Source organism: Hordeum vulgare, chromosome 7H (genome assembly GCF_904849725.1).
Source record: "Hordeum vulgare subsp. vulgare chromosome 7H, MorexV3_pseudomolecules_assembly, whole genome shotgun sequence".
Lineage (NCBI taxonomy): Eukaryota > Viridiplantae > Streptophyta > Magnoliopsida > Poales > Poaceae > Hordeum > Hordeum vulgare.
Window position 1 is genome coordinate 529,696,473 of NC_058524.1, and position 27,789 is coordinate 529,724,261.

General features: G+C 44.3%; 2 protein-coding genes across 2 annotated transcripts; both read left to right on the plus strand.

Moving 5' to 3' along the window:
- Positions 1 to 3,449: 3,449 nt before the first annotated feature.
- LOC123407431 (26S proteasome regulatory subunit S10B homolog B) lies at positions 3,450 to 8,117 on the plus strand. Its single transcript, XM_045100566.1, has 10 exons — positions 3,450 to 3,660; positions 5,168 to 5,287; positions 5,512 to 5,648; positions 5,782 to 5,943; positions 6,059 to 6,145; positions 6,243 to 6,329; positions 6,715 to 6,852; positions 7,289 to 7,480; positions 7,563 to 7,661; positions 7,751 to 8,117. The coding sequence occupies exons 1-10, from the start codon at positions 3,555 to 3,557 to the stop codon at positions 7,823 to 7,825; spliced, it is 1,203 nt and encodes a 400-aa protein (XP_044956501.1). The 5' UTR covers positions 3,450 to 3,554; the 3' UTR covers positions 7,826 to 8,117.
- Positions 8,118 to 8,618: 501 nt separating this feature from the next.
- Positions 8,619 to 15,857, plus strand: LOC123413096 (C2 and GRAM domain-containing protein At1g03370-like). Its single transcript, XM_045106040.1, has 10 exons — positions 8,619 to 9,273; positions 9,395 to 10,759; positions 11,670 to 11,852; positions 11,987 to 12,264; positions 12,342 to 12,458; positions 12,668 to 12,927; positions 14,188 to 14,353; positions 14,448 to 14,720; positions 14,939 to 15,131; positions 15,438 to 15,857. Exons 1-10 carry the CDS (start codon positions 8,832 to 8,834, stop codon positions 15,446 to 15,448), a joined length of 3,288 nt encoding a protein of 1,095 aa, XP_044961975.1. The 5' UTR covers positions 8,619 to 8,831; the 3' UTR covers positions 15,449 to 15,857.
- The last annotated feature ends 11,932 nt before the right edge of the window (positions 15,858 to 27,789 follow it).

Consider the following 27,789-nt stretch of genomic DNA (forward strand, 5'->3'; position numbering starts at 1 on the left):
CACCTCTTGCTACTGTTGTCGTAGTCGTCGATGTGGAAGCACCTTCTTTTTTTGGTCGGGGCAATATTTCATCCTATGTCCATAAGCCGCGCAGAGCAAACATTGTCTAGTTGCTCCACCAGCTTCAGATTGACCCAAATCATCTCAGATGCGCTTTACCTTACGCCTGCCCCTGCTAGTTCGCCGAAGTCCAGGATCCGGGGTGTATACTCTCTCAGCATCGTTTGCCTTGTTGAAATTGCCGATGACTCTAAACACTGTCATCTCACCTGTCCAGACATTGAGTACTGCCTCTATTGAATAGTACGGAGACACGAAGGAGATAGCGTCTAACTCAATCTGGCCATAGGCAGCCAACACATGTGAGAAGGCAGGTGCAACAACTGCGGTTTGTTGCACGTACACTCACAAGTTGGATAAAATTATGTTCCAATTTTAACCCCATGCGTCTTCACCTCATTTGCATAATCAAAACCACTAGTAGGAAGCTGAACCTCATACCTCCTTTCCTTATTACATATGAGTGTGACAGTGTGCTTTTTTGCTTTCTTTATCTTCTCAGTCATGTACTCCATGACACGGCTACAATAAGGTGTGTTCTGATTAACTGCAACATGCTTCTTTTCTAACTCTTGCCTTTCTCTGAAATATCTCAAAGTCTCATGGAATACACCCTCCACAATAGCTGTTAGTGGCAATGCTCTATTCCCTCTGAGTACAAAGTTATACACCTCTGCAAGATTGGTTGTCATGTGTCCATACCTGGCTCCATGAGTGTCATGCAGCAAAGACCAATTCACTGGAGGCTCTTTATCTATCCATTCAGAAAAATTCTTTATTGCCCTACCCTTCTTTCTCTTCGTATTAGGAGGGTCAATTGCTGGCAAGTCACAAAGACCTGCTGTCTCCTCTAGCTTCGCGATGAGTGTTGTTAATTTAACCTAGTATTTTTTCATTTTCTTCCTAGCAAGGACTTGCTTCTTAGTAAACTCATCTAGTTTTGACCAAATAAATTCGTATTTGCGCTGCTGGTTCTGCTTGCATAACTTTTTGAATAAGTTCATCAACCGTTTGTTCTTGAACCGAGAGAAAACTTTTGCACCCAGATGGTGCATGCACCACCGGCTTTGCAAGTCCTTCCAAGGTGTTGGCTCGTCAGCCGTTGGATTACTTAGTGTCTTCACGACCTTTAATATACCAGGATGTCTGTCATGTATGACACCCACGTTTGGTCGGTCCTTCACGATCGCAATTTTAACTTGCCGTAAGAACCATACCCAGCTTAGAAAGTTCTCACCCTCCACAAATAAAATGGCTAGTGGCATGATTTGGTTGTTACGGTCCACACCAATAGCAGTCAGGATTTGCCCTTTGTACTGACCAGTCACGAATGTATCATCCACAAACATCACATGAGGATAATGCCAAAAAGTTTTGATGCACAAAACGAAAGAGAAGAATACTCGTTTCAATACCTTGTAATCTGGTATAATCTCCAACCTCGTGTGTTGTATGTTAACATAAGTGCCGGGATTCCTCTCCTTCAGTATGTCAAGGAGACGGACAACATTATCATATGAGTCGAAGAACGTCCCAAACCTTTCCTCCATAGCATTCTACTTAGCCCTCCAAGCCTTCCCATATGGAATGTCATAATTCCATCTGACCTTCACTGGTTTCTGGATATGTTTTGCTTCCATATCTTTCTTCTCAACTATCTCAGTATACATGAGTTGCGCTATGAGAGTTGAACTCGGGTTTGGATGACGAACCAACAGGTTTTTCCTCACACAATTATGTGGGACCACATTGTTGACAACCGAGTAGATGTTATACTTCGACACGTGCCCGTGCACCTTCGCAGGAAAACCTGCTTCAACACACTTCACAGTATATTTTGTTGAAGTCGATATGTGTCTCCGGAAAATCCTCTGCGTAGACATAGCTCACTTTATTACCGTATACTTCAATTTTTTCTTTGTGTCAAACATAACCCGATCTGGAGTTGGTTCAGGTTATATTGCCATGGAGTCTCATGGCCATCGTTGACAGTAATGCCGGCGGATATGTCGTGATCCCATGCAGAAGGAATCGGTACCTCCACTTCATCCTCGGAATTTTTAAAATCCAGATCCTCCGCAAACCCATCCTCGTCCTCTTCCTCCATCACCCTCTGCATTTCATCGCCTTCCTCATCCCCATCAGCAACACCAGAGCCAACTAATACTATCGACTGAATACTCTGCCCAGTATCATGACCACTAACATTGTGTGGCACATAATCTGACTCTTTATCGGCTTGGCTAGCATCCACATCCGGTGGCTGTGACCCAGATACATAAATCTCGTTACCCACTTGACTACCCTGGCATGGTTCATACCCCACGTTGACTTGTACGAATTTCTCCGCCTTCGCCACTGGTTGCACTAGAGCATATGGGTGGATTCTTCGGTCTTTGGAACGACTTAACAGGGACAACCAATGCTGGCTTCTATCTATCGGCATCAACTCCCACTTGACATTTTTACAAGATTTAGTCCACAATGCATGAATACTGACGGAACAGACTTCAGGATCCAGCCCAAAACTAGTAGTCAACCAATGCTTCAATTGCCTAATGTCCACTCTGTCCGGGTCTGAAAGTGTCATGACCCTTTTTTAAACTCGCTAAGATCAACCCCCAACTCATTATATCGAACATTACGAAGGCCGTAATAAACAGTCAAATTTATGGATTCAGGCATTTTCACTTACCAGACATTGTCATCTTGTCATTATTCGCAACGAACAAATTTATATAAAACAAACCTACAGTTAAAAATCGGTATACCCTCAACGACTTCTTCTTCCTCTTCCCCTTCTTCTTCCTCTCCACCTTCTTCTTCCTCTCCACCACACCACCTCTCACCATCCATACCTTCACCACCCCACCATGGTTCCTCCAACGAACAAAAAACTACCTACCCCATGGCATAAAATGAGACCGTAGGTAGGCCGGTGGAGATGGATATATTCTATTGTTTTACCGGATAAAATAGGAAAATGGGTGGAGGATGGAGGAGATCGGAGGGGGGGGGGGGCAAACGAGGAAAGAAAAACAAGAGAGAGAAGAGGAGACAACAAGTGAGGGGGAAGAAGGGCTCTGCTGGCCTTATCAGGGGCTCTTCGGCCTTCTCGAGGCCGACGGGCCATCTTCGGCCAGCCACCGTGGGCCGACAACAGCTCTTCGGCCACTCGTGGGCCGACCGGCCCACTTCGGCCTCCCGCTGGCCGACAGGCCCCCCTTCGGCCAACCAGAGGCCGACGGAGTATTATTTTTGATTTTTTCTATTTCGACATATGATTTTCGAATCTGGTAAAAAAAATCGTCGTATTTTTGAAAAATAATAATCCAGAAACCAGAAGCTGCACATCACGGTCGCACCGGATCACGGTTAGCGACCATAATAAAAACCAGGACACCGCGGACGGAGAGCGTCAAGTCCCCCCCGCTCCCCTCATCTTGGGAAGAAAGCAAAGCAAAGCAGAGCCGAGCCGCGCCGCCGAGGAGGATATGGCCGAGGCCGACGACGCGGCCGCCGCCCGCCGGCGCACCGTGATCACGGAGTACCGCAACAAGCTCCTCAACGCCCGCGAGCTGGAGACGAGGGTCCGCACAGGTAACGCGGCGCGTCCTCCCCTCCTCCTCCCATCTCATGTGCTGTGGATCCTACTTGTTCGATCTACGGGGTTCAGACTAGCTGGCCCGTCCCGGGGGATCCGTGGGTGCTGACCTCTTCTGGAGGAGAGGATCTGGTTTTCCGTGGCGTTAGGAGGGTTGTGGGCTAGGGTTTTTGGTTTGGCCAATTTGGGATCAGGAGTCGCGTGCCTCAGTCTGTCTCGAGCACGGCTTGGGCTGTTGGTTCTCGACGATGGAGGTTAGTGGGTTGGTTGCTGATGGCCTGAGCGAGTGGTTATTAGGTTCGCAGGGCGCCGCCTTTGATTTAGGTGAGATTTGGTTGATTTTGCAAGATGCGAACAAGAGGAATTTGGGATGAAGTGTTATTCTCGTTGAGCAGTAGATTAGGATGAGACGGGTGTTCGGTTCCTAGACAGGTTTGCTCCACCATTTGCGTTTTCTTTAGGATGTGAATTCGGTAATTTGCCGTGATTGCTAAAGATGAATGTCATACTGTAGTAATATCTAGCTAGTCATTTGACTTAATTTGTGGTTGTGATGTAATTCATTATCTGGCTAAGCAGTTAATCACATTTTTTTTCCGTCGTGGCGAGGCAAAACAACTGTGCATTAGTTATTAGTTCTAGTGATTGAGATGATGGGAATCACTCTTCTTTGCATAAATAAAGCCCTAATTCTGTGCTGTTAAGGTGTCAAGGAGCTCAGATTTGGTGCACATGTTTCGTTTCTTTTGATAATTTGGGACCAGACTATTGACTATTGAGAATGCTATTGACGCTATTAGATTTATGTTTTAAGTATCATCCAGGGACATGTAGCCAAGTTTATTTCCGTGCTCTTTTCCGTGCTCTTTTTTCTAGTCTATCCTTCACATCTTGAATTGTGTTGCTGGTGATATGGTGATGATAAACATAAGCTTCCATGGATTCGTCCTTCCCTGGTTTATAGTCCATCAGTGGACAGCCTTTCACTTTTTCTTGTGGTTATGCTTGGTCTTATATGCGTCTGCCTTATATGATATGGTTTTGATGCAACATTGTTTGAGTGTGAGGCTCAGAGCCCTTACAAATTAAAGGTGTGATAGATTAAATAGCTTTGGTATTGTTATATTTGTACTAATATTTGCAAACTTGTAATTTGAGAAAATGATGGCTAAACACATGTGTTGGAGATGTTGCCAGTTTCCAACCGCAAGTAAAAGAAAAGAAACGAGTAACGTTCTATAGCTCATGCTATGCGTGTGTAATTTACCTCCTAGAACCTGGATTTAATCCCTCTCAATTGGAATGCCTGGGATCGATAAACCTGACCTGACATTTCGATACGCAAATTATGTACTCCATCTGGCACATGTGTAATCTTTTGTTTCACTTGTTCAATGTTTGCTGCAACATTTTTTTAATAAAGATTTTGTTTAACTATGGACAGCAGTACTCATGGTTTTATTAGATAGCTTTTGTTTGATATATCTACTTATTTGCATGCAGGCAGGGAAAACCTAAAAAAGGCAAAGAAAGATTATGATAAAACTGAAGATGATTTGAAGTCCTTGCAGAGTGTGGGCCAAATCATTGGTGAAGTACTTCGGCCATTGGACAGTGAAAGATGTATGTTGAAAAGACTTTTTTGTTGGTTTTAGAACAGATTTATCTCTTTACAAACAATGATAATATGCATTCTGTTTTTGGCCATTAGTTTCATTATTACATTGCTTGTTTTTCTCCATAACTTGTTGTAAATTTGTTTGCTCATGGCAGTAAACCTTTTCTTCTCAATTCAGCAACAATCTACTTACTTTTAGCAAAGCAACTGAAACTTGTTTTTGTTGTAGTTATCGTCAAAGCCAGTAGTGGGCCACGTTATGTGGTCGGCTGCAGAAGCAAAGTTGACAAAGAAAAGCTGACAGCTGCAACACGAGTTGTCCTTGACATGACAACTTTAACAATAATGCGCACTCTACCACGTGAGGTATGTGATTGTTGATTTTTCGTTCATGGTTTAGTTCAGTACAGTTTTGAAATTCTGTTTATAGCGTGAGGGATTTATTTGGTAACCTCAGATGAAAAAAACACTTAAGATTGTACTAATTTCCTTTGCTTAGGTTGACCCCGTGGTCTATAACATGCTACACGAAGACCCCGGCAATGTCAGTTACTCAGCTGTAGGTGGACTGTCAGATCAAATAAGGGAGCTGCGGGAGTCCATCGAGTTGCCTCTTATGAATCCAGAATTGTTTCTTCGCGTTGGGATTAAACCACCAAAGGTACTTTGAAGAAAAGATATGTTGTGAAATACCATATTATGCAGTTAGCTTAGACAAATACTGATACAATTATCACTATCCTGAGATGTACTAACTGCTACTTTACTCATTCAAGGGTGTTCTGCTCTATGGCCCACCTGGAACGGGAAAGACATTGCTTGCTAGAGCCATCGCTAGCAACATCGATGCTAACTTTTTAAAGGCCTGTTTTTCTTTTCTTTAATTCTGTTACTTATTAGCAACCTTTTATCTGGTTATCATTATTGTACTATGTTGAACTAATGTTTCTGCTAATGCAGATTGTTTCAAGTGCTATCATTGACAAATATATTGGTGAAAGTGCCCGTCTTATAAGAGAAATGTTTAACTATGCACGTGAGCATCAAGTAAGTCTCATTATGTTTTGTTTCTTCGTACTTAATATCCCGTCTATTATTTGAAAGCTGTTAAAATAATAATTATGTAAGCTATTACATTTATTCCCTCATTGCCAAATATATTCTGCTCCAGTTGTTAGAATAGGTTTGTGTGTGAATTAGCTGTAGAAAGTCCATTCATTAGGAGAGCAAAAAGTTCTAGCAGTCTGCAATACAGAGGACCCCAACTCTAGGTTTACTCTGCCAGAAAAATCCATGGAAAAGGTCACACATTTTAAGTTGCTACTATGCAATGCATTTAAGTTATATGTTTGTTTCTCTTGAAGATAATAGTATATTCTGTTTTGTACTAATACTGCTCATTAACATCCTTTTTGCTGATCCTTTTGTTTAGCCATGTATTATTTTCATGGATGAAATTGATGCCATTGGTGGCCGAAGATTCAGCGAGGGCACTAGTGCAGATCGTGAAATACAACGGACATTGATGGAGCTCCTAAATCAGTTGGATGGATTCGATGAGCTTGGAAAGGTACCCAGTTTTTCTGTTTTCTGGCAGCTATGGTGAAACATATGTTTATTGAATAAGAGTAGGTATTGTGAAGTGCTACAATTCTCACTTTCTATAGCTGAACGGTTTGCTGATCAATTGAATGCTGAATTCTTAATGTGCACTGCACTCTAGTTACATGGTCAATCTATCTTTAGTTGCCTTATGAGCTACCTGCCTTTCCTACATTGTAAAGTTAATGTTATCGAGTAGTTGATTTGGTCAGTGTTATTCTTGGAGAAGGGATTTTTTTGTGTAGAAATCTGAGAAATATATTTATTAGAAAAAAGAACTCGAAAGTTGAAGATATGCTGGTTGTCCCTGATTGATTGTCTTATTATGATGGTGTGTACGTATGTTACGAGTTGCTGAATGTCTGTCCTGTTTTTGTGAATCATGTGTGCCACTGCTTTTACAGGTGAAGATGATCATGGCGACGAACCGTCCTGATGTCTTGGATCCTGCGCTCCTTCGTCCTGGACGCCTAGACAGAAAGATAGAGATTCCGCTACCGAATGAGCAATCCAGGACGGAGGTCCTGAAAATCCATGCGGCTGGTATCGCTAAGCATGGTGAAATTGATTACGAGGCTGTGGTTAAGCTTGCCGAGGTGAGTTACTCTTATAGTTCACCTATATATCTACCACCTTATGATGCTGGTGTTTCTGAAGAAGCCTTAACTCATGTTCCAGGGCTTCAATGGTGCCGATCTTCGCAATGTCTGCACTGAGGCTGGCATGGCTGCCATTCGAGCAGAGCGTGACTACGTCATCCACGAAGACTTCATGAAGGTGGGGTGTCGTCTGCTCTTCCTTTCTATTACATGTTTTCCTAACGCAATGGAGTCTGGTACTCACTATGTGTGGCAAAATGGTTGCAGGCGGTGCGGAAATTGAATGACGCCAAGAAGCTCGAGTCCAGCGCGCACTACAGTGCCGACTTTGGTAAGGACTAAGACGAGGGTAGGAGACTGTCAGGCGACGCACTGTCTGTTTTCTTGTACCATGGTGGAGTTTGTCATCCCGACCCGGAAGATATCGAACATGATGTGTTTCTACCTTTTATATGTTGTGGGATGACTACTGCCTTTGCCGCGCAAGTTGATGTAAGCGAAAGTCCGAAACTGGCTGGCTTGCGAGCGATCTCTTGTTAGATTTACATTGTTTGTTTCTCCAAGTTACTGTGCCTTTTTTGAGATGAAGTTACTGTGCCTTGATCGGAATGAAAAAATGTGGTAAAACTTGTGATTTCTTGTGTCTCTCCTGGTTACTCTACCGTGGAATCAAGGAATGTGCGATTAGGAACATTTGCTGCGTGTGCTTCTCCCTGTTTCCTCGTGTGGAGGGAATCAAGAAATGTGCAGTGCTACCTGGCTCTGTTACGGACGTATCCCCTTTCCTGCTGAAAACGGAGCTGATTCACGTGGTTTCACGTGTGTTATTTCTGGCAACAAAATTATGGAGCATTTAGGACAAAATTACCCTCGATTAGGGTGCTTGTCCATTTTCCGCTCCTCTATTTTAGGCGAGCCTTCGTTTTCTACCCACGCTAAATTGGTTGGGTAAACGATATTTTTACACGGAGGAAAAGGAAACATTGAAGCCACGTATTGGGCCGAACCGCCGCTCCTTCCTCCCCCGCCGTTCTCTCCGATCCGACGGCCAGCACCAATCTCGAAGCCCACGTGAGCGCCCAAAACCAAAAACCAAAATTAGCGAGCGCCCGGGCGGACGCGGGGAAACCACCCACCCCCCTCCCCACCCCCGTTTCGGCGCACGCAAGGAAGGAAGGAACCAAACGGACATGGCGACCCGAAAACTCTGACCCCTTTCCTCCCTCGATTCCTCGGCGAATTGCCACCGCAAAATATTTGGAAAGACCGACCGATCGATCGATCGATCGTGCATCCCCGCTTGCATTTTGATTTGGTTTGGTTTGATGGTCGCCGCCGCGATCCGCGCATGACGAAGCTCAAGAGCTTGGCGTCGACGGTGGGGAAGGAGGAGCGCGCGGGGAGCGCTCGGCAGATTGCCGCCGCGCCGCCGCCGCCGCCGATGAAGCTGCTGGTGCGCGTCGTCGAGGCGCGCGGCCTGCTGGCGGTGCACCTCAACGGCTCCAGCGACCCCTTCGTCAAGCTGCAGCTCGGCAAGCGCCGCGCCAAGACGGCCGTCATCAAGAAGACCCTCGCCCCCGTCTGGGACGAGGAGTTCAGCTTCCTCGTCGGCGACGCCGCCGAGGACCTCTCCGTCTCCGTGCTCAACGAGGACAAGTACTTCACCAACGACCTCCTCGGCAAGGTCAAGGTGCCCCTCTCCAAGGTCATGGAGACCGAGGACCTCTCCCTCGGCACCGCCTGGTACCAGCTCCAGCCCAAGAGCAAGAAGTCCAAGAAGAAAGAACGCGGTATCGTATTATCGCCCCGCCCCACATTCATCCCCTCCACGTTTTTTCGTTTTCCTCTCCTCTGGTTTTGTTTTGGATTTGTATCTTGGCACCATTTAATTCGAATTCCTTCCATGTGCAGGGGAAATTTGCCTGCGCATATCCTTATCTACACGCGCGCACGTGTCCGAAGAATCGCACAATCTGCCGCATCCCACTTCGGATGGCATAGCATCCAGTTCGGACAGGTCAATTGGGTACAAAGATGCACCTTTGTCAACCAGCAATAGCTACATTGACATGTCAGCCCTTGCCAGCTTGGACCCATCATCGCAGGGCAGTATGGAACGATCGGGGGATGGTGCTGTGGACCAACCGCCCCGGACCAGCATTGACCATGCGGTCACTGAACCTGGAACGACTGTCGGTAATGATGCGATGGCGAACACGTCGTCGGTGGTAGAGGTCTTGTCTCGCTATTTCTTTGGGAAACCTGTTGATACTGCTGCGCCTTCCCTCGTTGCCTCTGACGCCGAGTCGGTGGTGGAGCAGTCCGAAGAGCCAAAAGTTTGCTCTGAAGGCTGTGAAAATCCTGCGAATGTCACGGCATCCGAGTCAAACCTTGATGAGCTACTGAAAATCATGGAGTCCAAAGACCAAGGCTGTGAAATGCCAGCAAAGTTGGCTAACGGTGTTCTAGTTGACGAATCTTATGTTATTGCACCAGCCGGACTGAATTCCCTCTTGTTTTCTCCAAATTCAGATTTCTGGCCAGCAGTAGCAGAGCTTCAAGGAACAAGTGGATTTCAGATTGAACCATGGAAGATCGATAGCAATGATGGTTGTTTGCGAAGAACATTAAGTTACATAAAAGCCGCTAGTAAGCTGGTTAAAGCTTGCAAAGCCACAGAAGAGCAGAAATACTTAAAGGCAGCTGGGAATTCTTTCGCTGTTTTTTCTATTGTTAGCACACCTGATGTTCCTTGTGGCACTTGTTTCAAGATAGAGATATTGTACTGTATAACGCCAGGTCCCCAGTTATCATCTGAAGAGCAAACAGCACATCTTACTGTAAGTTGGCGGATCAACTTTGTTCAGAGCACAATGATAAAAGGAATGATTGAGAATGGTGCGAAACAAGGCATGTCGGAAGGTTATGCGCAATTTTCTGAAGTACTGTCCCAAAGGTTTAAAGTAGCTGAGCTTGATGATGCCAATTCAAACAAAGCAAAGATTTTAGCCTCACTACATACACATAAAGAACCAAGCTGGAGGTTGATTGTCCGCTTCCTTGGGAACTTCACATTCATATTCTCTGTTATCATAGGGCTATATGTTATAGCACACCTTCATTTATCAAGGCCCAAAGCGTTGAATGGGCTTGAATATTTCGGCATTGACCTTCCAGATTCAATTGGAGAGGTTGTGGTTTGTGCTGTGTTGATTCTTCAGGGTCAGACTATCCTTAAAGTAATAAAACGCTTCTTAAATGCATGGAAACAAAGAGGTAGATATCTCAGTCACTATGTTATCATCTACTCCAAAACTGTCGCACATGAATCTTTATATTCTTGATTAGTTTTATGTTCTCTTTCTGTTGTATCTAGTAAGTAATACACGTGCATTGCAAGCGCGAGCTTAGATAATCAAAGTACGATCAAAGATTGACATGCTGAATTGTAATAGGTAAATGAAAATTTGGAGGCACATGCATGAAGTATAAGATGCATATTTAATTCTCTTAGTCCATTCCATAAAAGAATAAATCAAATTATTATAGGTACAAAATACTTGAAAACTGCATGGTATATACTCCCTCCGTTCCTAAATATAAGTCTTTCTAAGAGTTTCACTAATGGACTACATACGGATGTATATAGACATATTTTAGGGTATATAGATTCACTCATTTTGCTCTGTATGTAGACACCTATTGAAATATCTTAAAAGACTTATATTTAGGTACGGAGGGAGTACTACACAAAACTCGGTAAAATATATCAAGCACATTTTGTCTAGGAAATATCTCTTTTAAGTACATCATTAGAATTTGTGTACCTAGTGCTGCATCACAAAGATAAATGTGGTTTATGGATGCACGTAGATAGCCTTGAACACAAAGAAACATAATCACAAAAGTAAAAATCAATGACAATTCCGTTAGAAAAAGAACTTAGGAGGGTGTAAGTATAGAAGAGTCTAGAATAAAGTAGAAGTGCGTTTCATGATTTCTGCATAATATAGATATGCTCTAAGAGTGAAAGCCTTATTCTAAAAGAGATGAGGTGAATTGTCTTCTACCGCAACCAATGGACATTTCACTCTACACATATATTCTGATATTGTAGTGCTACTTGATTTGCTTTTAATTTCAGTAAAAATTGAGCAGTATTAGCCTTTTCTTCTTCCTGTATTAGGTAGTGATCATGGAGTCAAAGCTCATGGAGATGGCTGGTTACTGACTGTTGCACTTATTGAGGGCACTGGTATAATATCTGCTGGTTCATCTCAATTATTTGATCTATATGCTGTTTTTACCTGCAACACGAAGAGGAAAACAAGCTCAATTAAGTTCCACACTTCTGATCCAAAATGGAACGGTTAGTTTCTTTCCTCTTCGTCTTGCTTTGTCCTCAGCTGGGAAGAGCAGCCGATCCTTTGTGCTACAGTATTGCATGAACTGACCTTTGCATATGCATAGTGTAGCTGACCCATTTGATGCTTGAATTTCTAGAGATATTCGAATTTGATGCAATGGATGATCCACCATCAAGGATGGAGGTAGCTATTCATGATTCTAATCAATTGGATGAAGCTCCCATTTGTCATGCTGAATTGAACTTTCTGAAGAGCAATTTGTCAGATTTAACTGACATATGGGTTCCTCTTGATGGGAAGTGTGATCCAGCAAGCAACCCCAAGCTACACTTGAGAATATTTTTGAACAACTCGAGAGGAACTGAAGTTGTTCTGAATTACTTGTCAAAGATGGGGAATGAAGTCGGTAAGAAGGTAAGGACCTAACTTTTTGTATGATTTTTTTTCATCATATTCTATTTCTGAAATTACATATATGACATAATATGTAGATAAATTTGCGGTCAGCACAAACAAATTTAGCATTCCGAAAGCTCTTTAACCTCCCTCCTGAAGAGTTCCTCATCGATGATTTCACCTGTCATCTAAAACGGAAGATGCCACTTCAGGTATTTACTTTTCTGTTTGTTTAATTATTTGTCAAAGATGCTATTATTTAATTGTATCAAAGAAGATCTGTACATGTATGTACCATACTACCAAGAAGAATCACCGCTATAGTTTTGCATCCGTTTGTGACTCACTTGACATTGGCCAATATTTTGTATTTTCTCTATTTTGTTCTGTCAATATTTACAGAGAACTGGCTCTTTTACAGGGACGCATATTTTTTTCACCAAGAATAATTGGATTCTACTCTAATATATTTGGTCACAAGACCAAGTTTTTCTTTCTGTGGGACGACGTTGATGATATTCAGGTTATCCCTCCTACACTGTCAATTGGCAGTCCATCCTTGATGGTCATCCTTAGAAAGGATAGAGGGTCAGAAGCAAAAAATGGTGCCAAGGCAACAGATCATCATGGAAGACTCAAGTTCCATTTTCAGTCCTTTGTTTCGTTCAATGATGCTCACAGGTACCTTTCATTTGCTTCTTTTTGAGGTCCAGTGAGACATCTAGGTCAACTATATCTTTTATTCTTGAGAACTTCAGGTCAAAATTTGAAAATAAAATAAATTAACTTCAGATCTTATTTTGTGAAGTTCAAGGATAACATGTTCACGGGTAAGCTGGCCTGATGTGGCTGTGGTTTGCAGGCTACAAGCCGAAAGCTGATTTGGCCTGCAATGACGAAAACTGTAAATGGATACATTTAAGCATAATTCCCATTATAACATAGGACACCTTTTCACATTTTAGTCTTTTGGGACAATTTGAACCCAATGTTTAAGATTAGAGCGACAAGGTCCGTGACTAGTCTACCGATCGTAACTTGGGTGTCCACTGGGCACCTCAACTCGATTGTTTGGCACAGCCGAGTGACTGGTTAACTAGTCGCTAACTAATCTTGGCTATTCTAGCCCCTTGAATCAAGCAAGTCAAAATTGACCCACTGTCACCTTAAAAGAAAAAGAATCTGCCCAAGGCTACGACAGAACTCTTCTATCCATGTGGTGCAGCCCAAGCTGGAGCTGTTGAGCAGTATGATCCATCCACAGATTCTAAGAGGAAGCCAACTAAGTTCAAAGACCCAATTTTATGACAGTGGTTGTTTGGTAGTACCATATTTGTAGAAGCTAGCGAATGACTTGGTAGTCGACTAGTTATGACTAGGCTAACAGTGGGTATCTTGGCGACTCGACTTGACTCGTCGACATTTTGTCCTTGTTTGAACCTAAGTATGTTGGGCTTATCTCATACCTAGCAGTTAATTAAACTGACCTATACGGGGATTTTGCCTATTATTATAAAATTAAAAGAAGAGTTTGTGTTGCGATCTGTATAGGGGCCTTGACCACCAACAGCCAGGCCTGATAACACAAAGATTTAGATGCTAGGCCCGGCAGCAGCTCACCAACTGCTGGCTTCATCTATGATTTGTGCCACGATGTGCCTTTATTGTTGGAGATTATACCATTCGTCTCTTTCCGAATCCCCAAACCACCAAGATGAGGGCATGAAACTGGTATTTTTTAGGAACCGCACAATACTTTGTATTCAGGTTCTTCTACACACGCACAACCTCATGGTATACAAATGAGAAAAATCAAGTAACAATATTTCTATTTTCTACTGATTATACTTCTGCATTGAATTCTTGCTATCCCATCACTTACTAAGCTATTCTGTTAGTTTACATATGAATATATCACACCATGAAATCTTTATCTGACAGAATAATCATGGGGATTTGGAAAATGCGGTCACCGGGTCAAGAACAGAAGGGAGAGGTAATTGAGGAGTCTGAACCAAAAGAACTCCTGGCAGAAGAGTGCGGATCCTTATTTACCCACGAAGATGTCAAAATGTCCGAAATATTCTCGTCAGTCCTTTCTGTGGACGTGAGTGTCACTTTTATTTTCGCATGAGCTTGTCACAATTCGTTTTCACACTAAAATTTGTGCTGGGATTCCTTACACATATCTAAATTTTCAGGTTGAGTCCTTGATGGAGATGTTTTCAGGTGGTCAGTTGGAACACAAAGTGATGCAAAAGACTGGCTGTCTGGACTACTCGTCAACAGAATGGGAACATGTAAACAGAAATATATACAAGCGGCAAATCAGCTACAAGTTTGATAAAGCATTATCTCGATATGGAGGAGAAGCAAGTACCACTCAGCAGAAGTATGCCCTAGTGAACCAAGAAGGCTGGACCATTGAAGAGTTGATGACCCTCCAAGGTGTTCTACTTGGAGACTACTTTAATGTAAGACCCCCCCCCCCCTTCCCACATTTATTCTTAAACTATCTGGTGCCTATTTTAACCATTATCAAGAGTTTGTGACCATTCCGAATAGTTGATAACGTTCACTCTGAACTAAAACATAAGAATTGAAGTGGTATTACTGTATACTTGTTTTGTCAATCTTTTTTGCTGAACTGGTACATAGAATAATGTTGATCACCATGGTTCTTAACTTGCAGCTCCAGCTAAAGTATCATATGGCGAACATACCGTCAAAACCAAACACCTGCAGCGTGCAGGTTTTGTTGGGGATTGCCTGGTTGAAAAGCACCAAGCAACAAAAGAAGATCACAAAAAATATCATGTCCAACACCTCAAATAGATTGAAGGAGCTCTTTTCTGAAGTCGTAAAGGATCTTACGTCCAGAAACGGTATCCTTTTCAATGCAGCTATTGATCCTTAGTGTTTGTTACTATGATGATTCTAGTATCACGTAAATGTATAGCAGAGCTCACATCAAACCAATGCCCGGAAAGTAAGTTTATATGATGCATTTCATTGCTACTGTTGTCAAATAAATTATTACAACGGAGTGGGAACTAAATGCAATGAATCTGGTATAATTTTTTATGGCACTGTCAGAAAGCAAACTGTTTTTATTACTCTATGAATCACCGCTCTTTGTTTTGCCTCGGGCAAGAATGACACTGATTTTTCTGTGTGCGGCAAATTTGCAGGTGGAAGCTAACCTCTGTACAGTGTAACAGTAGATTACTGATCCCATCAAAATGTGTTTGAAGAGCCCAAGCAGAGAGGGAAATCGGCGTGATTTGTTGCTGTCTGCTTGTGGTAAGATATGCTTTAGCTGTTGCCAACAGTTTGCAGTTCTTACAGAGACGGCAAAGCCTGAAAGTGAACTGTGTGAATTGATTGTTTAAGAAGCAGTTCGTTAAAAAAAACATTTCTGATACGGCCTTACCCATTTACCTTTATAGGAAGACAAGTAGAGTTGTATATGCACAGCTGACCTGTATGTATAATACAAGTGATATAGTGAACGAGCTAATTTTGACTCATAGAGAGGTCTTGTCGGAGTCGTGTGATGTACTGTAAAACAATCAAGAAAATGTGTAATATATCATACATGCATTATTTTATTGTTCAATTTGCCATACTCTTATACATTGTTCCTTTTTTAGGACCTTCCATGCTTGCTATATACTCCCTCCGTCTCAAAATAAGTGTCTTAAGCTTAGTACAAATTTGTACTAGAGCTTATACAAAGTTGAGACAGTTATTTTGGGACGGAGGGAGTAACAAACATAATGTATATAGGCAGGTTCTGAATGCTTTGTTATCCCCCTCGTGCATGCACTCTTTTATGCCGCAACTCAAATTTGTATGCATTAACATTTATCTCTTTTTAAGTTGGAATTGTTGTTGCTTTATTCAAAGGTTCTCAGTCATGTCCAAGATGAGTACTCCCTCTGTTCCTAATATAAGTCTTTTAAGAGATTACATTACAGACTACATGTAGAGGAAAATAAGTGAATCTGCACTCTAAAATATGTCTATATATATTTGTATGTAGTCTGTAGTGAAATCTCTTAAGACTTATATTTAGAAACTGAGGGAGTACATCAGAAATACAACATGAAGGTACAGGCGAGCCGCCACACCACGCCCACTGGATCACCCCCGTGCCCACATGCATGCCCTGCTTGCTGACAGTGACCAGCTAACAGGCACGGCGGTGCTCCCAGCGAAAACTTGCCGAGCTCTTGTGATTTGGTGATGACGTTTGTGGACGTCATCTCACCTCCTTAAAGGAGTCTACCAAACAAAGTCTACGTACGCCGAAACTTTTTGACGATTTTTTATGGACAAAATAAGGACCTGGCCGCTTCGGAAGGATACCGGAGTCCCTACGGGGTGGTGCCAAGCCAACATGGCGCGATCGGGGGGGGGGGGGGGGGGGGTGGGGGTGGGGGTGGCCACACCCTGATGGCTTGGGACCACCTCCCTCGGCCTCTGGCCCTCCTCCCTGTCCTATAAATTCACATATTCTCGAAAACCCCTGGGATCCATCCGAAATTCTTTTTCCGCTGTCGCAAGTCTCTTTTCTGCCGTGTGCCCATCTGGAGCCCTGTTCCGGTGCCCTGTCAGAGGGAAAATTGATCATGGAGGGCTTCTACATCAACCTTGCTGCTCCCCATGGTGATGTGTGAGTAGTTCACCGTAGACCTATGTGTCTTTATTTAGTACCTAGATGGTTATCTCTCTCTATGTTCTTCGTTGCCATGTAATCACTTTGTGCGGTGCGCTTGTTGGGATCCGATGACTTGCGAGTTTGGGTTTAGATTACTCATGAATAATATTTGAGTCTTCTCTATATTCTTATATGCATGATTGTGATAGCTTTGTAATTCTCTCCAATCTATTTATTTGGTTTGGCCAACTAGATTGATCTAGCTTCACTGGGAGAGGTGCATTGTAGTGGGTTCAATCTTGCAGCGCTCAATCGCAGTGACAGAAAGGGACATGACACGTATTGTATTGCTGCCACTAAGGATAAAACGATGGGGTTTATTCATATTAATTGGATTTACTTTGTCTACATCATGTCATCATCCTTCAAGCATTACTCTGTTTTTACTTAATACTCTAGATGCAGGCTGAAAGCGGTCGATGGATGGAGTAATAGTAGTAGAAGTAGGCAGGAGCCGGTCTACTTGTTTACGAATGAGATGCCTATATGTAATGATCATTGACATGAATAAATATTGCATAACTATGCGTTTTTCTATCAATTGCTCAACGGTAATTTGTTTACCCATTGTATGCTTTCTACGAGAGAGAAGCCTCTAGCGAAAACTATGGCCCCCGAGTCTATTCATAAAATATTTACAAAACCAAAAATACCTCACTGCCTTTTATTATTTGTATTTACTTTATATATTTAATATTATTCAACTATCTATCTATGACTACTTATCGCTTGCAAGTAACAAGTTCAAGGGGATTGACAACCCTCTTGCCCGTGTTAGGTGCAAGTGTGTGTTATTTTGTGTGTAGGTGATGAAGACGGGAAATTGTGTGGTCCTTCTATTGGTTCGGTAACCTTGGTTCTCACTGAGGAAAATACTTATCTATATTGTGTTGCATCATCCATCCTCTTCGAGGAAACACCCAATGTAGATCACAAATATCACGAAGGATTTCCGGCGCCGTTCCCACAGGGTATCACCAATTTTCTATCAAGTACCTACTCACAAATTATCATTCACTTGTTCTACTTTTTATTTCCTGTTATATTTTGCTTTCTACAAAAATCAAAAATACATTTTTTTATCTTTCCTAGTTTACTTTTTTGCTTGCTATACTTGCTAGTTTATTTGCTTCGCTTGTTACTTTGGTGGCTTGGTCACCATGTCTCATGACAACACTAAGTTGTGTGACTTCTCGAATACTAATAACAATGATTTTATTAGCACTCCTATACCACCTGCCACTAATGCGAGTTTTATGATATTAATGCTGCATTGCCAAATCTTGTGATGAAAGAACAATTTTCTGGAAGTCCTAATGAGGATTCGGCCGCTCATCTTAATACTTTTGTTGAAATATGTGTTACGCAAAAGAAAAAGGATATGGATAATGATATGGTAAAATTAAAATTATTTCCTTTTTCACTACGAGATAAAGCTAAAGCTTGGTTTTCATCTTTACCACGTAATGGTACTGGAACATGGGATAAATGTAAAGATGCTTTCATTACCAAGTACTTTCCTCCTGCTAAGATAATCTACCTTAGAAATAAAATTATGAATTTTAAACAACATGGGCAATAGCATGTTGCACAAGGTTGGTAGAGGATGAAATTGATGATTAAAAATTACCCTACTCATGGTTTGAACTTAGAAATGATTATACAAAACTTCTATGCGGGACTAAACTTTGTGTCTAGAAATACTCTAGATTCTGCTGGAGGTGGTACCTTCATGGAGGTGACATTAGGAGAGGCTACCAAACTTGTGAAAACATCATGATAAACTATTCTCAATGGTATAACGAAAGAGCTCCAACTGGTAAGAAGGTAATTTCTGTTGAAGAAATCGCTACTTTGAGTGAGAAAATGGATGATCTTATGAATATGGTTGCTTCAAAATAAAGGACTTGGAAAAAAGCTGGTCCGTGAAAATAATTCCTTTCGCAATCTATTTCATATTTGGTCCTATTTGAAAGTTTAAATGAATTCAAAATCCCCTTACCCAAAATTCAAAATCTTGAGAGGAGCAATATGACACTCCAAAATCCAAGGGCCATTTGAAATTATATTTGAACTTATGAAACTCACAAGACTATTTTGAAAATGTTTTATATTATGTTTCAAAAACAATTTTTGAAGTGGTTTTCATATTTATTTTTCTCCAAAAATAAAATACATGGAAAATAGGGTAAAATGATTCCCTTCAGTATAAATATGGAGAGAAATTAATTTGAATCCATTTTATTATTTTCAAAATGTTTTCTTTGCATTTTACTTAAACGAGCAACACTGTTTGAATTTTTTTGATTTTGTGAGATTTTTGTTTGCCCTTGAAAATATGTTCATCTCGTAGGAAATCTTTTTCTGCAAATTTTGATATATAATATGTCTATATAAAAGTATTATAGATTTTTCTTTTATTTAGGATTTCTTTCATGTTCTATTTAAAAGGAAACAAATCGTCTTTTATTAGGAAACTGCGTGGGCCCATTAGCAAGATCCGGCCCGTATCTTCTTCTTCTTCCTCCCACGAGCTCCTCTTTCCTTCCTGCCGTTTGTGGAACCTTCCTTCGCCGAGAAGCGGGATCCGAGCCGATGTGCCGATTCCTTCCATCCCAGCCCCTCCCGAGCCCCTATATAAACTCCCCTCCTCCCCCTCTCTCCGTTCCCCATGAGACCCGCCCGAAGCCATCGCCGCAGCGCTCGCCTCAGCTCGTCGGAGTTTAGGCCGGAGCTGAAGCTTCCCAAGCTCCCGTTGCCTCATCCCGTCGCCCCCACACCCCTCCGACATCACCTCGACGCGCCGGAGCCCCTCCGCCACCGCCACCGCCACCGCCTGAAGCCCTCCGTCGCCTCGGCCAGCCACCGGAGCCACCTCCCTGTCGTCTTCTCCAACTCCGGCGACTATCTCCGGTGAGTTTCAGAAATCCCGTAACAGTTTTTTCTCGAGAAAAAGAGCAAACTTAGAAAATTCATATCTATTAGTATACATTCCAAATCCAGTGATTCTTTTTGCTACCGGTTGAAAAAAATCCCATCTATCCCGTGGATCCAACAATTTTTTTTTTGAATTTTTAAATTTTGAATTTAAACAGATTTGGTTTAAACCTTGTTTTGTGAATATCGGGAGTTTAAAAATAGCTTTTGAGTTGATTCTTTTTTGCTTCTGATCACTAGTGATATTATTTATCAGTAGGCTTAATTTAAGAATTTTTTGGATATTTTAAATTGGGGTTTTAAGCAAAATAGATTATGTTTTAGCTCTTTTTAGCTCTCTTGCTATTACTTTTGTATTAATCGTTCTTAATTTGTTTTCTTTTGTAATTGTGACAAGTTATATTTTGTTTTATGATATTTACGAGTAACTTTTCAACAACACCAAAATTTTATTTTATTTATTCTTATTTGTTTGCATGAAATCAATTCTAGTTCTATAATAACTTGCAAATTGATTTCATTGCTAGTTTGATTTCCTATTTGAAAATTACTTTCAAAATAATATTGTTTTGTAAATTTTACTTCTGTTATTTTAGTTGTTTTATATTTTTATGTTCTGTTATTTTACTATTTTAGTGTTTTATTTTCTGTTAAGTTTAATTAGAACAAAAAGTATTTAGGAATTGTTGTAGTAGAAGGATCCAAAATTTTCTTTGAAGTTTCTTTTGGATTCTCGTTTGATTTGATTTATTGGATAAATTCTATTTGTTGTTGTGGTATTGATTGCTAGGATGATTGCTTATATGAATACTATGTTTGATTATATAGATTTCATCGGAGAGTGACGAATAGTTCTATCCAGTTATTTCCTATGAGCGATATCTATCTTCAACAACCTTACCACGCAAGTTCACTTTGATCATAATTTACCTATGGTTTTATTGCATTAGATCAACCTTCTTCACCCATTGCATGCAAGTAGGTACTTGGAAATTTTGGTTCTTGATGTAGTATCATGTGCTAGGTACTCATAAACTCTTGGTACTTGTCCGAGACGTTAATTTGCTATGCTCCTAGTAGACGGGGTCTGGTTGAGTGTTTACCATGAGTGTTGTGAGAACTTAATAATCAAGACGTGAAGACTTCAAGACTTTCAAGACCTCATGATGCAATATAGATCTGGGTGAAAGACGGTTTTGATGGGCTGCCTGGGGAAACCAGTGGATGACCCGAGATGCATGGGGAAGCACCATGACATCTTACGAAAAGCTTCACCCAGGCACAAAGAGATGGATGGATAATTCAAGACCCGAGGCTTACCTGCACAGCCACAAGTCATTATGGGCTCTAGCTTGGTTGGACATTGTGGTGACTCTGGACGGGCGGTGCTATGAGATGTAGAAGAACGGTAGGATTGGATGGGCACCGACAGTGGCTCAGAGGAACCCTTTGGAAGACCATGTTTTGATCATCCGGTTCTCAGACATCCTGAAGTACGAGAACTCCAACGGAGGCGATCAAATCTTGTGGGGAATGTGTGCAAAACTCTGTAGAGCACTCAAACCTAATCGATTAGCCGTGTCCACGGTCATGGACAACTTGAGCCAAAGGAACTGAAACTATTAGGAATTCTCACCTTATTGATGTGGGTAATATTGATAACTTGGGTATGAGAAATGGTTGGTGGAACCTTCTCATTAACAACCAACAACATAGTAAATTTTGCTTTTACCTCTCTCTTGTTGTAGGAAAAATTTGCTTTACGCAAAACTTTAACTACAACCCCACTTGCCATATATGCATATAGTACAGCTGATATTTTCACCCTCTCTTTTGTGACTTGTCCGCACATTCAATATGCTGACCTACACGGCTACAACGTCTTATGTTGCAGATACTTTCTACGATGAGTAAGAGTACGATTCAGGGTTACGGTTTGCACTGAACCTGCCGTTGGTGTTCATTGGGACTCCACTCCCTTGGTTGTTTCCGCTGAGATTTTGAGGTATATATATATATATATATATATCAAATTTTAAGTTATTTACATGTGATTGCACTTTGATATATACATTGATGTAATGTGTGTGCCAGCATACTGATCCAGGGATGACACAGATACACAGAGGCTTGACTCGTTATGAGTCGGGTCGCTACACAAACATTACGTGCATGATTTGGCTCGCGAGTGGTCTGTGAACCACTCATCCACCAACGTCTCCCAACAATACATATTATCCGCACACCATCTTGGGGGCACCTAAGTTAGTAAAGAGAAATTTGAGCGTTGTCGTGGGTATAAGCCTGACAGTAGATGTGTAGGGTACGAAAAGGATGGGCAGAGCCTTAGCTACGGCGAGGTTGTATGAGTTCAGGCCCCTCTGCGGTGGAGGTAATAGCCCTACGTCTCAGTGCTCTGGGAGCTTGTTGTCGAGTGGAAATATGGAATACCATGAGTTGCTAACCCTCGCACTAGTGGAGGAGGGTGGCTTATATAGAGTGGGCCGCCCTCCACAACGGTTCGGTGCACAGGGGTGGAGTAGTGGCGAATAAATGCCTACGTTACAGGTAACGTACACCTTAAATGCTAATAAAGGCGTGTGGAAACGTATGACCATTTCCCCCCAGGGGGGTTACGATGCACAGAGTGGAATCCAGTCGGTTAGTTTGATACGCTCCGAATGCTCGTCTCCGACTGGATGATTGAAGATCTGTCACCGACTGGATGACGGGAACATCTTAGTTCAGTCGGAACTGACTAAGGGCCTTGTCCCTTATGAAGGGTAGTCCTTGGGTAGGACCTACAGGGCAGGCCTATGACCCTACCCTAGGACCATGACCCCATCATTAGTCCCCGAATGGATTGGGGTTGGAACGATGAAGCGATGCTTGAAGTTTGGATCCGACTGGTACGGATGTGACTTTGGCGTTGCTTGTCTCGATCCATTTTATCTTTTCTGATCAACGATCCGAGTGGAAGTATTTGTGAAACAAACTGTCGGAAACCGAGTGCTTCCGCGGTATCTTCTGACGTGACCGGTCAACTGACAGCGGCGGATTTTCCGGGATCCTCAAACTTTGGTTACCGCGCGCTCAGCGGGGATGACGCCATCGCGCTCGAGTAGCGCCCGACGCCTCGATTCTCGCGCCTTCAACCTCTCCACTAATATCGCCGCGGTTGGTCGGGGGATAAGGTTTCGGGGCCACCTGCCAGCGACCCAGTCGGAACCTTACTTAAATCTCAGCGGCGAGGGTTTTTCGTTACGCTCGCCGAATCTCTTGCCTTCGCTTGCTCCGTCCTTCTCGCCACCTCCAGCGCACCTACACTCCTTCCTCCTCCTTCCTCCCCGCGGATTCGCAGCTTCCGCCATGACCAAGGGTCAGACCAGCAAGATGGAGGCGAGGAAGAAGAAGGGGAAGGCGGCGGCTCCTGCTCAGCGGCGGCAGCGACCGCTGCCGGCGGGGTGGATTCAAGGCGACTTCCTCCCCTCCACGGTGACGGAGGGGGATCTGCTGCAGCTGGTGGAGCACGAGATGATCGTGCACAAATCTTGGAGGCTGCCGGCGGAGAACGAGGTCGAGCCGGCGCCCCGGGAGGGGGAGCGCGTCGTGCTGCTCAGCCATGTCTATCGAGGTTTCTCCTTGCCCCCGCACCCTTTCTTCAAGGGCATTATGAATCACTTCGGGGCACAGCTTCACCACTTTCCCCCGAACGCTATTGCCCATCTCTCTGCTTTCATAGTTCTGTGCGAGTGCTTCATTGGCTGTCCTCCCCATTGGGGGCTGTTCAAGCACATATTCTCTGCTAGATCTCAAACCATCAAACGACTCAGCCAGTCAGACGATAAGACACATCTTCTCCAGCTCTGTGGAGGCTTAGGTTTCCAGAAAAAGAGTCGGAGTAGTTATCCTGCCCTTCAGCTGAGCGAGTCGGTCAGGAACTGGCAGTCGACGTGGTTCTACTGCCAGGACGTTGCCTGCCCGAATGCCACGACGGGGCTGCCTTCATTTAGCTTAGATCGGCCCGCTCCGCCTAAGCAGCTTGCGCTCACGAAGGCGGAGAAGAACGACATCCAGCCTCTGGTCGACGCACTCGTAGATGTCGTCAGAAGGGGGGGTCACCGGAATAGACTTGCTAGAGGTCTTCCTCGGTCGGCGCATCCAACCCCTGCAGGCTCACGACCACGCCATGTGGCATTATGCGGGGCCCGAAGATTCCACTCGGACCATCGTTGTGGGCGTGACTGAGGAGAAGGTGACCTCGTGGGTGCTCCAGATCACAGGCGCCTGCGAGAACCCCAGAGGATCCCGGCGAGTGAGGCCTTTCTGCGCGGATAATCCTCCTCTGAATCAGGTGAGTACCATTTGTCGAGTGCGCATAACTGTCTTAGTCTTATTGCTTGCTTGAATCTCTGTGTGACGTCTGATGTCGCCGACTGGATTTTATGCAGAAGTGAACCAACTGGTTTTCTCCTGTCTCGAACGGGAACCCGGCCGAGGAGGAGGAGGAAGGCAGCCAGGAAGGCAGCGTGGAGAGCACCGAGTATGTCTCCGACAGCGGGGAAACAGAGGAAGAGACTAGTGAGGAAGAGGAGGAAGATGAAGAGCAGGACTCGCCACCCCTGTAGCTAGAGCATCGGACCAAGCGCCGACATGAACCTGCAGTTCCCTCGGTCCCTCCGGCATCCTCGAGTGCTCCGCCCACTGCTCCCGTGGTCCCGAGTGCTCGGAGCACCAAGAGGGCTAGGGATGTTGCTGCTGAGCCTGCGGGTCAGTCTTCCAAGGCGGCCAAGCCGAGTGGGTCTAAACCTCGGAAGGCTTTGCCGTGGATGAGGGTTACTGTTCCCGTCACCTCCACGTAAGTGCATTAATCTTCTAATTTCTTCTGATATCCGATTGGACTCCCGTTTATTGGTCGAATGGATTTCACTCGACAGAGTTGCTACCTCCGCCACCTCTCCGGCACGTCAGGAGGATGACCCCATGGACACAGATAACGTCGTCTCGTCCCAGCCAGGTGCGTTGTAGTGACTCCGAGAGTTTTATATTATCACGCCGCGAATTCTATCTTAGGTCTTGCCTCTTTCTTTTTCTGAGATCCCGCGCCGTTCGGTCTATCAGGGGCGATTTGCGTGGACGAGGGTGACCAGGGGAGACCTGAGCAAGCCGCGGAGCCTGTTCTTGAGGCTGCCCCGCCAGTCACTGCTCTCGCCGCAGACGTGCTGCCGACTGAGGCGATGCCACCGACTGAAACGGCGCCGATGGCTGATGAACCGACTGGAGCGGGTCTTGGGATGCCCCAGGAACTTCCAACGATGCCAGGCTCGTCAAATGTCGAGTTCAACATCCAGCGTCTCCCGGAGGAGCAGGTGGGAGCGGCCAAGGGGGCCATGGTGCAGGCGGAGCTGATGGCGGGGGAAGCCAAGAAGGCATACGACTCCATCGCATCCCTGTACCAACGGAGCTTGGAGCTGCGGGATGATATCCGAGTAAGTGGGCTAGTAAGTATTTACTTTTCTCTTGTAACCCCGTGGGTGTTCTCGGATACCGTATGACGTTTGCAATGGGTTCACTCTGAGTGAACCCAGTGGGTGTAGTCCCCGAGACTTCTGTCGAGTGCTTGCACCGGCAGTTGTCTTTATACATAATAATATGGTCGACTGCGAACCGTTGTGGCAGTCGGGGTGCACTTACTGTAAGAGTCTCCGAGAGTAACTTTACTCAGGTCAGGTAGTATTAGCCTCGTAGGCGTAGGTGGTAACATGTATCTCAATAGGGCGGGCCTGCTTGAGTTGAATGCCAGTGGGGTCACTCTCAGTGAACCCACTGGGTGTAGTCCCCGAGACCGCTGTCGACTGCTTGCGTCGGCAGGGGTCTGAAGAACTTAGACTTGTATTGTTGAATTGTCTGATTGTCTCTTGGTGCTGGCTGGCAGAAAACTTGTGAAATGGGGATAGCATATGAGACTCTCAGGGCGGAGAAGAATCAGTTTGCTGGTGAGCTTGATGCGGCGCTGCTTGCAATGGCTGGTATGAAGGAGGTTCTGGCGGAACGAGAGAAGTCATTGGAGCAGGCTCGTGAAGCAAACAAAGTGCTGACTGAGGAAGTTGAGAAGATGGGGAAACAGAGGACTGCTCTGATGGGACAAATGGACGTGCTGAACAAACGGTGCATAGCTCAGGAGAAATACGTCAGCGACTGGGCTCGGCAGATGATGACGCGTCTGGCTGGTAAGTCATGCTTTTTCCGAGTGCGTGTGGTATGTGCGTCACACTCGGCGCTTATTGTTTGCTTGTTCCGTTGTTGCAGATTTTTGCATTGACGCTGAAGCTGAAGCAGCTGACGTGGAGCGGTCGATTCGCGAGAACGTTCCACTCGGAGAGGACGCCAATCGAGACCTGCTCCGAGCGCACATCCGCGTGGGCAAAGTTGGCCCTTTCATCGGTCGACTGAGAGAAGTCGTCGGCCGAATCGACAAGGAGCTTTGGCCTGAAGATGAGTCGCGGCAGGAGATGGAAAACTTGATGACTCGACTGGAGGAGATCCCGAACCGAGTGCAGTCATGGAAGAAATCTGCGGCTCGTTGTGGTGCAGATGTTGCTCTGTCCCTGGTCCGAGTTCATTGCAAGGAGGTGCGCGAGGAGAAGCTGAAAGCATTGAAGGTCGCCAACATGAAGAAACTTTGATTCGAAGACTTCATGGAAACCTTCCTTGAGAGTGCCACCCGCATCCCTGACGGTATCGATCTGGACACGTTCGTAGAGCCCTCCAGTCCTGGCGCTAATCCCGATGACGCGTAAGAAAACTTTATCCTCGGGATGCCGAGTGTTGATTTGTAAGAAACTTTGGCCACTGCTGTTGGCCGTCACATTCTTGAATCGGTGCGGGTAAGGTTGATCCGCACCGAGTGAACTATCTTTGTTTGAACTTTTGAATCTGAATCAAATCGTTTGCTCTTGTGTTGCAATTTTGCCTCGAGTTTTTGTTTGGCGTTTCTTGGTGAAGCCAATGGCAAACTTGCGTAGCATGTACGTGTCCGTTGTCTTGACATCTGCATGAACCTCTGTGAGGGTCTTGCGGGGTCTCCGAGTGGATCTATAGGGTACACTCGAGGGCAATATAGTACTTAGGCGATTCATGATCGTAGCTAAGTCATCGAGTGCGTCGGACAGGCCTCACTCGAAGCGAGTTGGTACTCTTGTAATTGTCAATGGTCTTGACATCCACATGAGCCTCAATGTGGGTCCGGTGAGTGTCCGAGTGGATCTGAAGGACATACTCGAAGGTTTTAAAAATACTTGGGCGATACGGGATCGCAGCTATGTTGTCGATGCGACTATGAGGTCACACTCGGTGCGATTTGTTAGTCATGTAGTAGTCAGTTGTTTTGACATCCACATGAGCCTCAATGAGGGTCTATTACTCATGTATTTAGGCGATTATGGATCGCAACTAAGCCCCGAGTGCACGCTCGGAGAAAGTTGATACTTAGGCGACTCTTGATCGCATCTAAGTCCCCGAGTGCGACGTTAAGTGCACACTCGAAGAAAGTTAATACTTAGGCGATTCTTGATCGCAGCTAAGTCCCCGAGTGCGACGTTTAGTGCACACTCGGAGAAAGTTAATACTTAGGCGATTCTTGATCGCAGCTAAGTCCCCGAGTGCGACGTTAAGTGCACACTCGAAGAAAGTTAATACTTAGGCGATTCTTGATCGCAGCTAAGTCCCCGAGTGCGACGTTTAGTGTACACTCGGAGAAAGTTAATACTTAGGCGATTTTTGATCGCAGCTAAGTCCCCGAGTGCGACGTTAAGTGCACACTCGAAGAAAGTTAGTACTTAGGCAATTCTTGATCGCAGCTAAGTCCCCGAGTGCGACGTTAA

Bases quoted from the DNA above. Each gene is read 5' to 3' on its own strand.
- LOC123407431 (XM_045100566.1), top strand. From the start codon at position 3,555: ATGGCCGAGGCCGACGACGCGGCCGCCGCCCGCCGGCGCACCGTGATC. The intron at 5,944-6,058 runs GTACTTTGAAGA...TACTCATTCAAG, and splicing joins TTGGGATTAAACCACCAAAG to GGTGTTCTGCTCTATGGCCC. The intron at 6,853-7,288 runs GTACCCAGTTTT...CTGCTTTTACAG, and splicing joins GATTCGATGAGCTTGGAAAG to GTGAAGATGATCATGGCGAC.
- LOC123413096 (XM_045106040.1), top strand. From the start codon at position 8,832: ATGACGAAGCTCAAGAGCTTGGCGTCGACGGTGGGGAAGGAGGAGCGC. The intron at 9,274-9,394 runs GTATCGTATTAT...TTCCATGTGCAG, and splicing joins GTCCAAGAAGAAAGAACGCG to GGGAAATTTGCCTGCGCATA. The intron at 10,760-11,669 runs GTAGATATCTCA...TTCCTGTATTAG, and splicing joins AAATGCATGGAAACAAAGAG to GTAGTGATCATGGAGTCAAA.